At 41.1% G+C, this 17828-nt stretch overlaps 1 protein-coding gene across 4 annotated transcripts; it reads right to left on the reverse strand.

The window, feature by feature from the left end:
* Window positions 1-883: 883 nt before the first annotated feature.
* zc3h4 (zinc finger CCCH-type containing 4) lies at window positions 884-17575 on the reverse strand. 4 transcript variants are annotated; one of them, XM_084418090.1, is made up of 14 exons: window positions 17185-17575; window positions 14040-14271; window positions 11163-11270; window positions 10780-11011; window positions 10368-10516; window positions 9865-9961; window positions 9639-9775; window positions 7701-7802; window positions 7379-7490; window positions 7143-7252; window positions 6605-7050; window positions 6190-6515; window positions 5702-5944; window positions 884-3585 (listed from the first exon to the last, which is right to left on the reverse strand). In XM_084418090.1, exons 1-14 carry the CDS (start codon window positions 17262-17264, stop codon window positions 1970-1972), a joined length of 3990 nt encoding a protein of 1329 aa, XP_084274216.1. In that variant the 5' UTR covers window positions 17265-17575; the 3' UTR covers window positions 884-1969. The 4 variants fall into 4 exon arrangements, with proteins under 4 accessions (XP_084274216.1, XP_084274217.1, XP_084274218.1 ...); XM_084418091.1 differs by having other exon boundaries at window positions 15897-17239; XM_084418092.1 differs by lacking the exon at window positions 17185-17575 and adding an exon at window positions 14353-15855 and having other exon boundaries at window positions 10885-11011.
* Window positions 17576-17828: the final 253 nt, after the last annotated feature.

The raw sequence follows: 17828 nt of genomic DNA on the forward strand, positions 1-17828 counted from the left end.
CATACAGGAGTGTGTAAATTTGTACTTTTGAAACGGATATATGGCATACAGAAGAAGCGCAGCTTTGTACATTTCAATACAGTAACTGTCATCCAAACTGTTGCCATAGTTTACATCAGGTAATACTAACAGAGTGCAGTGTTTTATTGACAACATGACTAAGCATTTTGACGATCTTGTTTGTGAACGATGACACAAGGTCTTTTGTTTCTGATGGCACTGATATGTTCATTGACATGAATACTTAATTTTGAGATGAAGTAAAGATTTTGAGTAAGTAACTTACTTGGATAAACTACTTTTGCAGGTAATCCAGTGTGGTCCTGTTTGTACGAATTGTTTTGAGAATGCACATACTTCTTTGCAAATATTAAGGATGATTTGAGAAATGCACCAAAGCGACTGAGAAAAACTGTAAGTTGACTCCTCAGTTGACATTGGTGATGAGCCTGTGTTTGAAGTGCCATAAAGGTAACCAACATGGCAATTAAAGGGATAGTTCATCCAAAAAAATTATAATTCTGTCATTGTTTACCCATCCACATGTCATTCTCATATGGCTTTATTTCTTCTTCTGTGGAACATAGAAGATTTTTTTAACAAAATTATAGTCAAAACCAATATTATAGTCACCAAAATTGTTTGGTTACCAATGTTGTCATTTTTGTGTTCAGCAGAGGAAAGTAAGTCTTGCAGGTTTGGAACGACTTGAGGGTGAATGAATATCATCAGATTTTTTTTTTTCATACCTTTTTAAAGCATACCAACAGTCAGAGCTAGGAATGTTGAAGACCTGGAATCTAGAGGAAATGACTCATATGCTCACACAAAGAAAGAATCATGATACAACCACCACCGATTCACCCATTGTTTGAGGTCCTGCTAGGTTTCAATCTGGTATTGCCTTTATTAAATACTTCACAATTTCACCTACAATGAATGGTTACAAAATGGTTACCTTTTGTCAAATATGGACACTTTTCAATTTACAAAGCTGTCATTTTGCAGAGAGGCAACCCAAAAACAAAAACCCAGATACTTCAGAGCAGTCAATGAGACGTGCCACGTTTCAGGGAAAGACCGACAGAGCAGTGAGAGGACAAAAGAAAGACATGATATAATTTCCCTCAACATCAGCTGTTGAGCAATTCAAGTTAATTTACAAACCAGATGCAAAGAATATGTACTATACACATGTATATATATTTATATTTATATATATACACATTCATAAAATGGTTCAATTTGACAGCCATGTTACAAAGAAGAAAAAAAATAGCAGACTGCTTAAGTATAAAAAATAAATAAAAATGATCTCACATGTGACAAACACATACAACAGTAGGTCTGATCTGTGAAGTGGCATCGACAGACTAAACACGAATTTGAAACAATAGGAATATAAGGGGCATCCATACAGACATGAAAAAGGAGCTAACTAGTCTAAGCAGAAGAAATATAGCTAAAATTTCTTAAAAGGATCTAAATCACTGGTGGGAAACAAATGGAAAGTGCCAATGAGCAAAAGGAACTAGTTCAGTTCCACCTCAGGAGGCAGAGGGAGTGGCAGTAAATGAAGTCTCCCTGCTGCCAGGTGGAGCAAGTCAGTCGGCAAACTCAAGGAGGTTGATGTGGTGGGGTTAATGGGTCATAATCCAACAAACCTGTTTGGTGTAGGCTGATGAAACTGTTTGTCTTTTACAATGCCAAAATTAATGTAATTCAGTGTCTCTTGATGTACACACCCATAGAGGTCCTTAAAATGACATTTATTTAAACGTTTCTTATTTGGTTTTTAAAATAGACATTTAGTTTTCATCTTTCCCTCACTAGTACAGACTAGTCCAATAGAAATATATATGTGAATACTGTGGTGTGTAATCTGGCAGGGGTGAATCTTTATATATCAGGTATCAGTGAAGCCACACACCTAAAAGTCCTAAAGCAGCTCACAACAACACAGTAGAGTTCACTGGCAAAACGGTGACGCTGTGGGGTCAAAGCCTTTGAAAACGTCCTTTAGAGAGGCATTGTCCTGTTCAGCCGTGTCAGGCTGGGCGGGGCTATTGCCGCCAAATGGGCTGCCGGTGCCGCTTGGTTTGTTGGCCTGCTTTACCATGGAGAACAGTGTGGATACAGGTAGGTTGTGGACCCCCGCAGGCTGCTCCGCAGAACCAGTAGGGCCCTGACCAGCTGTGGTTGGACCACCTGTAGCAGGGGTCCCTGCGGCTGTCCCTGCATTGGGCGAAGGTGAAGGTTTGGGTCGAGGGCGATTGTAGCTGTTGTAGCGATCCGTAGTCTGCTCCGTCGAGCTCTTCTCTGGTTCCGGCTGGTCCAGTGCAGACTTACGCACAAACAGCGGCTCTTTAGATTTGGGCTTAGCTGAAGCTGCTGTACTTTCGCTTGACTTTGGTTCAGGGGGAGGGCTAGTGTTTCTAGTTGCCCCTGAACCCTCTGCCTTGTCTGAGCCCTGAGTCCGAGGATCGTACAGACTGATGCCGCTCAGCACGCTGCTGCTGCTGCCACCACCACTACCTGCACCGCCAGCTCCCACGCCTCTAACCGACCCTCCTGCTGATAGCAGCCGAGGGTCATAGGGTGCGATGGTGGGGCTGGAGGAAGGTGGAGATAAAGAGGCAGCTGGGGGAGATCCTTGAGGAGCAGGTGGCTCAGAGGTGGACTTAAGGGCAGATTTCTGTGGCTGGAGTCGGGGGTCGGCAGGGGCTTTTCGTGCCATGCGAGGGTCAACGGGTTTCTCGGCAGAGATGGACGGAGGTGACGAGATTCCTGTAGAAGCACCTTGAGTGGGGCTGGATGAAGTGGCGTTGACAGTTTTGAGGATTCGGGAGAGCAGCTCAAAGTCTGGAAGGGTAGAGGAGGACTGATTCGATTGCTCAGCAGGAGGAGCAGTAGAAGGAAGAGAAGCGGAGTGGTGCTGGGGCTGGGTGCGAGACAGGCGAGGATCTATGGCGGTAACTGGAGGGATGCCAGGGGGCAGTGGGAGCAAGTCTTGTTTGGGAATGGGGATAGGGATGAGGTCTTCAGGACTCCACAGCACCGCCTTAGAAAACGAAGGCTTGGTCAGGACTACATCCTTTTTGATGTGGCTGAACTGCTGTAGTTGGGAGCGGGGATCACGCAAAGCCATGCCCATTAAAGGGTCGAGAGGGATGGGCACAGGCTTGTCCCTCAGCATCCTCTCACCCTCCTCTTCCTCATTACTGGCTGGGGCGGTCAACGGAGGAGGTTTGTACACAAGCGGAGGCTCTGGTTTAGGGGCATGGGCGGCTGCATGCCGGGCAAGTCGGGGGTCTGAAGGGGTAGGAGATAGGGAGGATGAAGCACTGGCCTCGGGTGCCTGAGAGTCTGTGTTCCGGGACAGACGTGGGTCTCGTGCCAGCCGGGGGTCTGCTGGTCGGCTGGGTGGGAGTGGGGGCTGAGACTTTTGTAGACGAGGGTCACTTGGAGCTGCATCCTGCTTGGCAGGGCCTTGGGTCTGGGTTTGTTGGCGTAAAGTTTTGAGAATGGAAGTGACACTGCCACCACCATCTTCATCTTCACTGGAATACCAGTTTGCTGAATCTCCTGTAAGTAAAAGGAATTGATTTAGACCGATTTAGAGCGCAATCTAAAGGCTTTTGAATCCATTTTGTTTGCATATGCTCCACCTGGGTGACCTCAAAATATATTTGGGAGCATTTGTGCAAGTGCAAATAGTTGTTGAGTTGCAAAATGTTTTAATTTCTCAACAAAACGTTTGGTAATTTTTGTACAGCATGTGCCTGCTATGAACTGATACAGTGACCAGTCCACCGTTATATCACATAACCAATTAAACTTCATCTTTATGCTCTTAACTTTAAAACAGATTTTAGGTTAGTTAAAATTAGCCGTCAATCTCTCCCTTTCACTGCGCTCTGTTGTCATGTGACAGGGAGCTAGCTAGCACACAAAATGTAAAGTGCTGAAGAGAGATGAAAAGAACACGGTTACATATCACATACCCAGCACTTGATTTGTCCTGGTTAACTACTTCACTAAAACGCTCCCACACTGTACTTTTCTTTCCTTCCTTCCTTTTGTTTTGTTTTTAATTCTCCTTTTTTAAATTGATCTCGGATCTGTTTTGCATCTATTGCAACTTAAAAAAATTGGCCCCTGCAACTGTGAGTTTAATGAGAGTCAGCAAAGTAGTGCCTGACAAAAAAACATTAATATTTCCAACATAATGTTGGAAAACACTTTTTTCAGAATTATCTGTATATTTTTAGTTAAGGATGTTAAGTTAGTTAAAAGTTTCTTAAGGATAAAAAAAGATCTTAGTTTACTAATGCTGTAAACTATATAGGGAGCCCTTACTTGCACATTACCATTATATTAATGGTTAACAACAGAGCCCACACTATTAGCCTAAATTCAGTTGCTATTTATTTTTAGATATGATAAAAAAAAAATGTATGCAAACACGTAAACTGCACATAAGGGAGTTGTGTAAGTCAGTATATGTTTTACTCCAATTTGTTGTTGAAATATAATCATTTACACACTGGCTTTCATTTTCATGACAGACATTTTTAACATACATTAAATAATCAAGACATCACTAACAGGTTAAGTAAAATATAATGAATATATAGGCTAATATAGTGTATATATTTAGCGAAAGAGTTCTCTAGCTGACTAACAAGCTGTGGACACTGAATGACTTGCGATTACACGATATATAATACGTTTAAGTAAGTTGTACTGTATGTAAGTTGTACAACATACTTTCAGATCTTCATTCATATTTATTAGGAAGAGATGATCGCATTCACTCGCTCTCTGCGCGCTGCTGCTTTAACTGAGGAGCCTATATAGTCATCTGTCACGACACATTAAAGAGCATCAAAACGGCATTTATTGTTTGAATTTCGTGATAAGATGGATATGAAAATGACACGCCGTTTCTATTCGAAAGTAACAAAACGCGGAGCTTATTGCGATTATTGGTGGTTAGGCTACAACGCTGTATTCGTCTTGTATACACAAGACACAAAAATTTGTGGGGTGAACACGTGTACCGCTACACCTCTAATTAATATTTGATCAAATGTCAAGGAAGAACTATTTGTTTTGTGACAACCTCAACAATGGACTGGGGGCTGGGCGGGGCAGCAGGGGGCGGAGCAAGTTCGGTACGCTATGAGAGTATCGCGACACGTACCGTGGGTGGTGTATTGTGGTTTTACCAGTGCTACCAAGTAAAAAAGTTCATTTTGAGCCCTGAATCTGATTTTCTTTTGCTGGTAGTCTCATCTGAAAACATCAGCCTCTGTTAGTTTCAGTAGTATTAGTGCAAGAAAGCACCATCTAGTGGAGGGACAAGATATTTTGGTGGCAAGATTGCACAACCCCAGGCCAGAGGATGTTTACAGAATTATGATGTTCTGGGCAGGGTCAAGCTCTGCGCAGAGTCCTTGAGATGTTTCCTTCCCAGAAATAGCCTTGGCAAAATATACATTTGAAGTCAGCACTTTGAAAACCTCAGCTATTTGTATGACAACAATGTTATAATAATCAAAATGCTTTCTTCTGAAGTATTGTGGTAAAAAAGGACCATTCCTGTATAAAAGCTATGCATGTTGTTTCTATAGAAAATATATGTTATATGATTGTACTGAATACTGCCACCGCAAGAAATGAAGTTGTGCAGTAGTACCTTCATTCTCCCTCTCAGTTCCTCCTCCTTCAGCCAGCCTCTTGGCTCTCTCCTCATCTTCCTGCTGTTTCTGCTGGAGTCTCATAAAAAGCACACGCTGTGCTGGGGGCAGGAAATCTGGCACTGCCATCCCAGGCTGATTAGATGGGCCTACATTAGCTGCACCCTCTACATTTCCAGAGTTCTGGTTCCCAGGTGACTGATCATTGAAGTTTCCACCACCTACCCCTTGAAAGTTGTCACCTGTACCGGGAGGCAAAGAATGGGGTTGAATACTAATGTTTCATAAATAGAGCAGCGTAGGACAATAAAGCAGCCTAACTGGTAGAGCATGGTGCTGGCCAAAACAAGGTCATATACTTAGGGAATGCATATACTTTCATTTAAAATCAATTTGGATAAAACCATCTAACAAATGCTTAAATGCAACTGTGCTTTTGCGTGCTCTGAATTTACAAAACCAAAGTTAAAATACCAAATTAACTCACCATCTCTTCCATCTATTGACATGACTTGCTGCTGCTGGTAGAAGTTATCATAGAAGTTGTTACCAGATGATCCACCACCTGGAGGCATCATCCCCGGGTTTGGTGGTCCATCTCCCTGGCCAAAATTCGGCATCATTGGCGGTCCTGGTGGAGGGCCTTGATTCATGTTAGGTGGGCCCATAGGAGGCATATCATGAGGACCGCCTGGAATCATGTGTCCTGGTGGCGGGGCACCGGGAAAGCGAGGTGGAGGTGCACCTGGGGGACCTGCAGGAGGGCCCTGAGGTCCTGCAACACCTGCAGCAGCATTGCCAGGACCTGGTCCTCTGTAAAAGAGTGCATCTGTGTCAGTATATTCTGTATGCGGCAAGTAAGTAAACCAACATGATTTGATAGAAAGAAAAAGTCAGCTAACCTGACACCCAGTTTTTGTGCTAGCTGTCCTGTGGGCTTCACCACAATCTCAAACAAGGAGGGGATCTTCTTCCCAGCATTTCCTCCACAAGCAGGTGGTGGACCCATAGGAGGCGGAGGAGGACCGTTGGGGTTTAGAGGCCCTTGGAAGGTGCCTCCATCTGGGCAGGGAGGAGGGGGGCCTGGGCAAGGCCCAACTCCAGGACCAGGACCTGGGCCAGCACCAGGGCCTGGAGCTGGTGGACCACTTGGAGGGATATTTCCATGTGGGGCAACAGGCATTCCAAATTCCATAGGCGTGGAAGAATCCCCTGGAGAAGGTCTTGGTGGAGTTGGGAGAAGACCAACACCAGGGGGTGGTTTTGGAAGAGGGTTAATGCCTTGCTTTTTCAGTTCCTCAACCTCTTTCTCATCTTCTGCACCAGCTTCTGCATCCTCTGCCAGCATCTTCATTGGGAAAAAAAATGTGTGATGTTAGTCAGGGTGCACAGAAACAACAACAACTCTACAACTACATTTAAAATATCTGCGATGACCACCTTATCCAGCAGCTCTTGAGTATCTTCTGTTAGGGATTCATGAGAGAACATGCACTCTTCACCATTCACACAGTTCCCTGTGGTATGGAACAACTTGCAAGGGAAATCACGTGCAGTGGAGTCAAGGAGTTATTTTGACACGTGTGGAAACTCTTACTCTTTTCAGAGTGCAAGTCCTTATACAGATAATAAGAGCTTATATGACAATACCAGCAAGCAAAATGACCAAAGGATATCATGCATGTAGGGACAGTTTTCTGCTCGTGCACAGAAACCAGTGATGTAAAACTTGCAGAGTTCTTTCTTCTTAGGCAGCTCAATGTCATGGCTGAAGTTACAGTGGTCACCCTGATGATAAATTGACAGCAATTAGTACAGAAATAACTATTATTGTCAACAAGTCATATGAGATTTTACATCATGTTTACATCAGTCAGACATAATTCATTTATTTAAACATACAAAACTTTTTAATACTCAGAAATAACAAGGACATCTAAACTGTGTTTCAACCAATTTTATCTGCAATATCTTCCAAAATTGGATTACTGTGCTTACCCAAGTACAGCGGCCCTCAATATAGTATTTACAGATGGCTTTCCCCTTCTTGTCCGGCCCATGTTTCTCCTGCTCATGTCTCCTCGGGCCTCCAGATCCATCCTAAAGCAGTCAGAGAACAAACAAGTCAGATGCTAATTTATGGTCTGCTGATTAAAGGTATAGCGGAGGATTTTCCCGAATTTTAGAAAAGAACCGCCCTCTCCACTTTTTGCAAAAAAATGCACATGCGCAACACTCTACCTGCTCCCGAGAGGGAATGCCTATTAAATGTGTGCACGAGAGAGCATGCCCGAGCCTAGTTCTCCTCGTGCACGCTCTGTTTACAAGTTGCTGTTGGCATGGCTCATACAAGCCTACTTTCCTTTACCTGTCGAGTAGAAACTTCGCGACTGAGGCATCAGTGGGAAGCCCAACCTGTGCTTTTAGTGTGAAATATTCTACCAAAAACACTCTAACTCAAAAACATTCATGCAAGACAAAATGTCAAATGCCCTTCCGTGTTTTATTTACCGTATTTTCCGCACTATAAGGCGCACTTAAAAGCCTTTAATTTTTTCCAAAAACGACAGTGCGCCTTATAATCCAGAGCGCCTTATATATGGATCTGGCGCCTTATGTTAACGTCTGTTAAACAACCGCTGACTTAAACCTTGTTTATACTTTCGCCTGACACCGGAGCGCGAGCCTCCGCTGACTGCGCGCGCAACTCCCCAAACAGACGAGGCATTTATACTTGACGCAACTGTTTTGTTTTAGACTGAACACCAGACCATATAACTGATTTAGACGCGCAAACTGGGTGCCGGTGTGATGAGATGTACTACTAATATCCGTCTGCTCGGGCAGATTCGGCTCAAAGTCATGCATCTTCGGATTCAGAGGCGCGCGCGCTGTTAGGACGAATCTGCCCGAGCAGACGGATTTTTTTTTTTTATTAACTTCGCGCTCATGCGGACGCGTCGAGTATAAACAAGGAATCTTGGTTTACATTTGGACTTTGGATGTGATCTTAGGCTTGAAAAGGTTGGTGACCACTGCATAACGCAAACCCAGTCAAACGTTTGACTGCAGTATCTTCTATTCTATGCGCCTTATAATGCGGTGCGCCCTATATATGAAAACAGTTCTAAAATAGGCCATTCATTGAAGGTGCGCCTTATAATCCGGTGCGCCTTATAGTGCGGAAAATACGGTACTTATTATACTGATCGATTGAGTGAGGACTCAAGACATGATCTGCAATGGAGAAGTAGCTTGTTGCATTTGTGTAATAAATACTATGTGAACACATTGGAATTATCAAAAATGAACACACAAGGTTTTAGAACATTTCAGCGTGATACCTTTTACCATTTGGTCATAATTACTTTAGACAAATTGAGATGTTTACCGTGTCTGCGCGGTGCGTGACTTGTGCCAGGGCTAGCATCGCTAATCATAGCTTACATTAACTTTTACTAGCAGTGATTTTAAATGGATTTCTCCAAATAGCATGCCAAACTTTACCTGTCGAGTAGAAACTTCGCGACTGAGGCATCAGTGGGAAGCCCAACCTGTGATTTTAGCGCACGCCAGCGTGTGAAATATTCTCCCAAAAACACTCTGGTCTTGTTTCTTTCTTCAGAGGCCTTTCTCTTCTTGTCATACAATTCGTAGAAACTTTTTCTCTTGCGACCCTCAGACATTTTGAAAAAACCCGGTGAGAACGGCGAGCTTCAATGAATGGCTGAAACCGTAGCTCACACATACACCCGAAAGTGCGCATGCGCAGTAAGCGAAAACTACCTAGGGACGATCACGTACGACGGCCTTACGTAAACATATCACCAGAATGATTGACAACTAGGAGGACCAATAGTCTTGATGATTCACCCGGAAAAATAAAATCCTCCGCAATACCTTTAAATATGTAGATCATCTGAAGAACTGCCTTACCCCCAAGTCCATTTCTCCATTGTTATCTTCATCAGGACCCTGGTCTCCTCCACGGCCCCTCCCTCGATTTCTCCCTCTGCCCCGGTTCATTCCTCGACCTCCTTTCCCTCTCCCGCGACCTCGTCCACCTTTCGCACCTGAAGAAGAAAAAAAAAATTAGAAATGAAAAACACTCCAACATAATATAATGCTTTACCTCCACATCTGTTAGTCAAGCAGAACTCACCCCGCCCTCTGTCCTTCGATTTCCTGTACTGGTTTAGTTCTTTTGAATAGTCATCATAGTCATCATCTCCCATGTTGTCATAGTCATCCTCTCCATACTGTCAAAGAAAACATGCATGCTTTAGGGGAAGTAAAAGACAAACTGACTGAACTAATGTGTATAGCTTGCCTAGTAATAATGACAGATTTTATAATCCGAGATATGGAATGGATGGGATATCTGACCAATCATGTGTTTTCCAGTTATTAATGATTTTTGGAAAAGATTTTTCGATTTATACTCACATAAATGCAATTTTAGCCCATTAAATATTTTACAGCAGAGCTATATTCCCTATAGAAATGTAATTTTTTTTTTTTTGTTTTTAGATTTTGTTAACTGTTAGTTTTTCTAAGCCTGGAAATCACAATATTAAAATTCCCTTATATGTCCATGAATATAAGAACACTGGATATGCGGTATGAGCTTTGTTTGGTGTTTAAAACTTGTGAATTATGACCCACCTCCATCTCATCTCCATACATGCCATCACCATCATCATTCTCTCCTCCCATTTTGCCCCGTCCTCTTCCTCTGCTGCCTCCTCTCCCACCACGTCCTCTCATTCCTCCTCTGCCTCGACCTCTCTGGTTCTTCATGCGGTTTTTGCCACCTGTGTGACAGTAATAAGGGTCAGCAGATGTAATAACACAGACACTGACACACTGGTGTGAATTCACACACTTTGAGCCAGAGAATGAGTATGCAGACACTGAACATGTGTACTAGTTATAATTATGACACTGTAACCAAACGACAAACTCCATACGTCTACCTGCACATTATTAGAAATAATGTATAGCACTTTTGTTGATATGCATTCAGCCAAAACCATTCAAGCTAATTTATTTATCTTATTTTTAAATTAACATTCACCTCTGCCACGAGGACCCCCTCCAACCTCTTTGGCCTTACGGTACTGGTTTAATTCCTTGGTGAAATCATCATAGTCATCATCACCCACTTCCTCATCCTCTTCACCTTCATATGTTTCCTCCTCATAGTCATCATAGCCACCATAGCCCTGCTTGTCCATCTTCATATAGTTGCCTTTCTTTGGGATGGGACCTCCATGAGCAGAGGAAGCAGGAGGGTAACCTCCTTGAGACTACAAAATATAGACTGGGATTAAAACCTAATCTGATTGGTTGGCCAGTCTAGGTAGTTGTTATGTTATGAATGTTACTTTAAAATCATATATAAATGTTTTACTAATATAAATGTTACTTTAAATAGAACAAAAATGATGTTTTACTCACAGTGGGAGGATACTGAGGGCTGTATTCCCTGTACTTCCTCTTTTCACTGGGACTGTAATCTGAGTCATCACTGTAGTCTGAGTGGTCATCGCTGGAGGATGCGTGCCGCTGCATTACACACAAATACATTTGATAAGATGATACAGATGATATAGACTATCCACCACTAAAGCCCCTTTCACACAGCGTGATGATCCCGGCAAATTGCCGGGAAATTGCCAGAACGCCTTCTGTGTGAACGCAAACACGACCCGGGATTGATGCCGGCATCGATGCCGGGTTGGGGACCTAGTAACATTGCCGTGTTCAGTCCCGGAACGTGCGCTGTGTGAACAAAAGCCGTAATAATGCTGTGTCGTAGTGATGACGCTGAAGCCGGGATTGTTCGCCAGCTAGTGAAACGGTACGTAATGCGCAAGTTTATGATCGAATCAGAGAAAAAAAATGCACAAGCGTGGTTTCTCGAGAGAGAAATTGCAGCTCATAAGCAAACTTAAGACGCTGCTGAGACATTACAAGTCACATCGATGTCACGTGTCTTTACGGAATTTTTACGGGTTGTGTGTGAACGCACTCTCTGATTCCGGAAAATCACTGGCAGTGTGAATGAACCAAAATCAAACGAACCCGGGTCAAATCCCGGGTCACTTTATCCGTGTATTTTCCGGAATCTGTGTGAAAGGGGCTTAAATGTTTGTGGTCAGTAACATTTTCAGCAAGGACACATTCAATTGATCAAATATGAAAAAATGTTTTTAAAAATGTGACTATACCAGCATTTCCCTCTAGTTTTTTGATCGCTGTTGAACAGATTCTTAAAGGGATGGTTCTGAGTAAAATCAACCTAGGGTCCTTTGAATCATGACCTCGAGCCAAACACCCCCCCCAGAAGCCTTTTTTCCCTTGGTTAAACATTATAAAAGTTAGAGCTTATTTAGAGAAATCAGCCGGATGACTTAGTGCACGCGCTAACGGATCCAAGGATGTATCTCATAAATTACCCCACTAATAACGGTGTGGTACTCAAAATGCTAGAGGGAAATGCTGGTATAATCACATTTTTTTAATTTTTAGTACCCAAGTCTGTACTTTTGCCAACACTAGTACAATGTCACAAAATATTTCAATTTCAAATAAATGCAAATTTCAAATAAACTTTCTATTCATCAAAATATCCTGATAAAATATAATGGTGCCTGCCAAATATATATACTACAATATTATTGGTAAAACCATTGATGTGATTTAAACAAAAAAAATCAAACACCACAACTGTTTTTAACATTGATAATAATAAGAAATGTTTCTTGAGCAATAAATCAGCATTTTAGAATGATTTCTGAAGGATCATGTGACACTGAAGACTGGAGTAATGATGCCGAAAATTCAGCTTTGCCATCACAGGAATAAATTCTATTTTAAAATGAATTAGTGCTGTCAGTTAAACGCGTTATTAACGGTGTTAACGCAAAGTCATTTTAACAGCGTAATTTTTTTTATCGCGAGATTAACGTTCTGTTTGGCCTAGCAAACTTTGTCGTTTTTTTCACATGCCGTTGCAACAACTAGTAACGTTAGAAAAACTACAACACCACACAGGATCTAGCTAGACCGGAAACAAAACAACAGGCACACCGCACACACTTGTTTGGGCTTGCGAGCCGGCCAAAGAGTAGTCGCCCGTTTCACACATACTCCGTTTGCAGTGCGTATGTGGTGCAGGAGCAGCACGTGCTATAGTGCTCTATATTACGGAGTATGTGTGAAACGGGCCTTGTACACTGCCTGCGTGACACGCACGCGTCTCAGGCGCAGCCCGAGCCGCGCAGAAAACGCGTCCATGCAAGAAATAGAACCTATTTTTCACGCGACACGCAAGCGTGTTGGAAGCGTTTCCTGGCAAAATAGAATAGGAAAAGATGTTTGTATGTCATTTTGACATGAATACATATTAATAAATGACATTTTGATGTTTGAAAGTTTAGGTTTTGACATAAATGCAGATATAAAGTATAGACAGAACGAAATATTCTGCAGCCTATTTTGCCGTCAACACTGCCGACATTGTCTTTGCTGCTATATGTTTAACATTAAGTATAGGCCTTCCACAACTCTCTCCCCATATGTCGAATATATCACCAATGAGGTTTATCATATGTCACCTATCAGCAGCAGCGTCAGACACGTTTCTGGTGAGCAAAGACATAGAAAACGCCACGCAGCTGACACGCAACAGAAACGCCACGCAGCCAGTGTGTCGCCGGCCTAACGTTACGTTTTGAGTGGATGGCGAGCGCGAGACGCCGAAATGGATGCCAATAATATTCTGAATGGAAAGTTTACCTTTAAAAAGTTGCCAAATGGTTCCATTGACAAGACCAAAGTGATCTGTGTGTTTTGTCGTTGTGAACTGAGCTATCATCGCACGTCCAGTCTGAAATACCACTTGATGGCCAAGCACACAACTGATGCGAATTCTCTGATGCGATCATTTGCTCCAAGTGAGAATGTTAGTGTGAAATTGAACACTACAGTATATGCCAATGTTGTTTTCAATAAAAAAAACATTTGCACAAAGCAAGCCGATCCACTTTTCCATGTTGATAAGAGCATTAAAATGAGAAAAAAAATAATGGGACAAAAAGAAATCAAGGGACATTTAGAATAGATAAAAATGTGCGATTAATTGCGAGTTAACTATGACATTAATGTGATTAATCGCGATTAAATATTTTAATCGTTTGACAAAACTATTTAAAATATATTAAAATAGAAAAGTTATTTTAAATTGTAATAAAATTTCACAATATTTCTGTTTTTATTGTATTTTGGTCAAATAAATGCAGTGCTTCTCTCAATATCAACACAAACACTTACCTTGTGCTTAGATTTACGCTTTTTCTTGGCCCTCCTTTTCTCTTTTTCACGCTCTCTCTCCCTCTTTCTCTTTCTCCTCCGCCGATGTGACTTTTCATCATCCGATTCACTGACATGGTGTTCTTTGCTGCGGCGAGGTTTATCCTGGGGATCAGCTCCCTCACCGCTGGGCACCTCTGCCTCTCCGCCATCATCCTCCAACTCGCCTTCTTCCAGTTCCCCATCTTCTTGCCTGTTTGACATGGAAAACACAGCAAGAACATCACAACTCTGAACAGGACTACAAAGGATATTATTTGTTTTTTTGACTCACTGCCATTTGAGAAATCTTGGTCTTTGATAACTGGTTAGTTGCACAAAGGCTACTGTTGTCAAAAGCTGTGCAGAACAGAACATTAACTCGATTGATTGCTTTTTAGGTGGGCCTTCATTCTCAATTCTGACACGGCTTCTGCTGATCTGGCTATAAACAATTCACATGTCTTTACGGTGTAGATAACTAAGCAAATTGGGATGTCTTAACAGCATTTTATCTTCAAACTTTCAGGCAGTGAGGGTAGAGCAGGACAGGACTGCCAATCTACAGACGTAATACTATAATTTAGTTGCTTCAAGCATCACACTAGTGGTGTCAAATGTTGACTGATTATTTGTCACATGCTGAGAACAACTCAGAGTCATTACAGAGCCTCTCTGTTTATAGAAGGTGTAACATACAAGTATATACAGGACACCTGGTGGTAAACACTCATTACATTCAGGCAGAGCTGCCCTTTAAAACTAAGATAAGGAGTTGCCACATAAGACATAGAAGCATTGCTGCACTTTAAAATTGTGCATTGACAAAACATTATCACCTAACCACTCAACTTTGGCCTATAAAAACAGATCCCTGCCATTCAACTTCTGACAAGAGAATGTGTGATACCAGACGAACTGCAATGCAAAGCTGTGTGTGAGATACGATTCAAAAGATAATTACCACAGAAATTAAACCAGCTGCATAATGTACAAAAAAGCTTTACTTGCAACAATCAGTAGGCTAAGTGATGGCTATTTAATACTCTCAATCATCTTACAATCAGTATGAAGTCTAGGCCTACATGAAGGTCTTAATCCAACCATTCATATACACTTTATTAGAAGACAAAACTTATTCTACTGAACTCTAAATCCTCCAACTATGTGGATATTTTTCAGGATTCTTCCAAAGCTCTTTTACAATTACAATAAAGAGACAAACTTCTTTTCTCAATGGACTGTGTACACAAGATCTGGCATTAAATTAGGCTAAACTCATGTCATCTGCTCCTCTGACCATGTAATGTCTTTAAAGTATTACAGAGGGAATCAATTGATGAATTATGACTGCATTAACCACAAATCCCTCCGTCTCTATCAATACAATCTCCACAAGCATTTATATCATGTTGTGAATAAAAATCTACAAGCTTCAGCAGTTATCTAACAGCTCTAGCGAGTCTCAGTGAGGGAAGATCTTTAACTCATGCTTGTTATTGAACATACTGAAGTGCCAAAAAAATATGGTCAGACAAAAACCAGGCCACACTTGTAATAATTACTTGTCTAACACCTAGCGAAAATAACTGCCGAAAGAAAGGATGCCAAAGTAACCAAGGAAGGGATTTCTTAGTCATTTAAAAGTGTTGCAAGAAAATCTTGGCAGATAGACAGCTTGAGAACTAGGCTACCTCTAATTTTACTAAAGAAAACTTACTAACAAACTTTGTTCACTAAGTATCCAAGTTCTAAGATACAATATCATGCAAAGACAAAACAAATGTGACTACAAAATACTGGCCTTCATATTTCTGGTAATGAACTGAAAATACTTACTGCGAAATATTAAATGTATGCATAAATGATTTTCATGGAAGGTGAAAGGTTGCATTTGGGGCATTTGCAGACAATGGTGGTATGGTTAAGAACCTTTGTGTTTTGCTTCATGTTTTGGTAAGACCTTGAATGCTTCTGAGACATTGGACAAATCACTGGTTCATAAGGGATGCATGTGCACATAAAGCTAACTAGTTTACAACAAAACTAGAGTATGTTGATATACAGGAGCACCTTTTGTGGAACATTTAATCGATTATTTACAATACGTTATAATATGATTTCTGTATCTGACGTGGAAGACTTAATTTTCGTTGTTAGTTCCTATCCAAATGTCGTACTGTTACTAAAATGTATCATGTTAAATCAGTAAACTTTTAGAAAAGACAAGAATAAAATAAATGTCATTAAAAATAGCTTTACTAACTACTTACACTACAAGAACTTCATATTTGAAAATATTGTGGTATAATTATATAGTGACTTTTAACGTTAAAACAAAAAATAACGTTATCACTAAATTTAAGTGCGTAGCTCGTGACACTTAGCACACAGGCTAAGTGCTAAACGGTGACAAATTAAAATCGCCTATCTTAAATAATGTTATTACATTAAGATAAACTGAATCGTACTGTATTCGATGGCTAATTAAATGAATTGAAAGAATGGTTAATCAAGCGGGCAAGTCATAATCCATGCTAGTCCGTGGCTATTCATTAGCTTCTGTTAGCCGTGTTGTTGTTGTATGTTACGTAGTCGTCGGCTAACTGTTAGCTTTAGCTTTGTCCGGGCCTCGCGATGGATAAAGATACAAATTCCTTAATGCGTTACCAGGGATACATTTTACCACTTATCCGCCACATTACGTACAATTTGCGTTCGTTATTACGATTTTAATTGGATATTAATAACCCAAATCTTGTTTACTCGGTTTTTTTTTTGTCTTTTGTCCGTCCGTTTTTTATCTGTGATGAAAACATTAAGTTACTGGAGCAATGTTTTGGCGTAGTTGTGGCCCGCTTGGTCTTCGATCACTTAAAAAGCTTCGAAAAGTGACGGAAAATGTAAATTTGATCATATTCTGAATGTTTTCCTGATTCGCTTGTGACCTTCCAGATTGCGCTGTTTAACGTTTCAAGATGGCGTTTCGTTACCTCTGTACGTTTCCCAGAAAAGGCGACTTTAATCCCTTTGAAAAAAAAAAAAGCAAATGCCCGTGCTTTTGTTTTTTGGAAAAAAGCAAAGGACAAATCAATAGTTGGATAGAAATATGATGATATTACTCGACCTTTCGTCAGTGAGAAGGCTGTTGTGTTCGTGGTTGGCTGTTGGGGAGTTTGGATGGACAGTCATGCTTTCCACAGCCATTTCCTCTAACGTACTACATTCAGTGCAAAAAATCAACTGTCTTATGCGTTACTTGACTTTGATCTACTTGTTGATTGGCTTTAGGAAGAGATTCAGTTCATAGTAGTCAATTCCCCACTAACAGTTTAAAAGAGAAACAGGTTGAAAACGTTCCTGAGGTTCTCCGTCCTACAGTTGCGATGTGAAATGAAACTCATTCACTTAAAATGGCGATGCTTCTTCTCCGAGGAGAAGGGGACGGGCTAATGTGACGTGAGACGTGACGTCGTCTGTCACGGATATGACCGATCGGGCCATAAAGAACAATACATTATTTATTTTTGACCTGACCATATATATATATATCAATATTTTTTTGTGACTCCAGATTATTCAATAATAATAAAAAATATTTTATAATATATTTCAGTTTCTTGACTGCATGCTTCTTTTTTTTTTCTTCTTTTTTCTTTTCTTTTAATAAAGATAGTTTTTTAATAGCCTATATTAATAGTATTACTAAAATGAATTATAGTAATAATAAAAATAATTTCTGGCCTGTGTCAATAATAAGTCATTCTGGCC

Source organism: Rutilus rutilus (assembly GCF_951802725.1).
Source record: "Rutilus rutilus genome assembly, chromosome: 9".
Lineage (NCBI taxonomy): Eukaryota > Metazoa > Chordata > Actinopteri > Cypriniformes > Leuciscidae > Rutilus > Rutilus rutilus.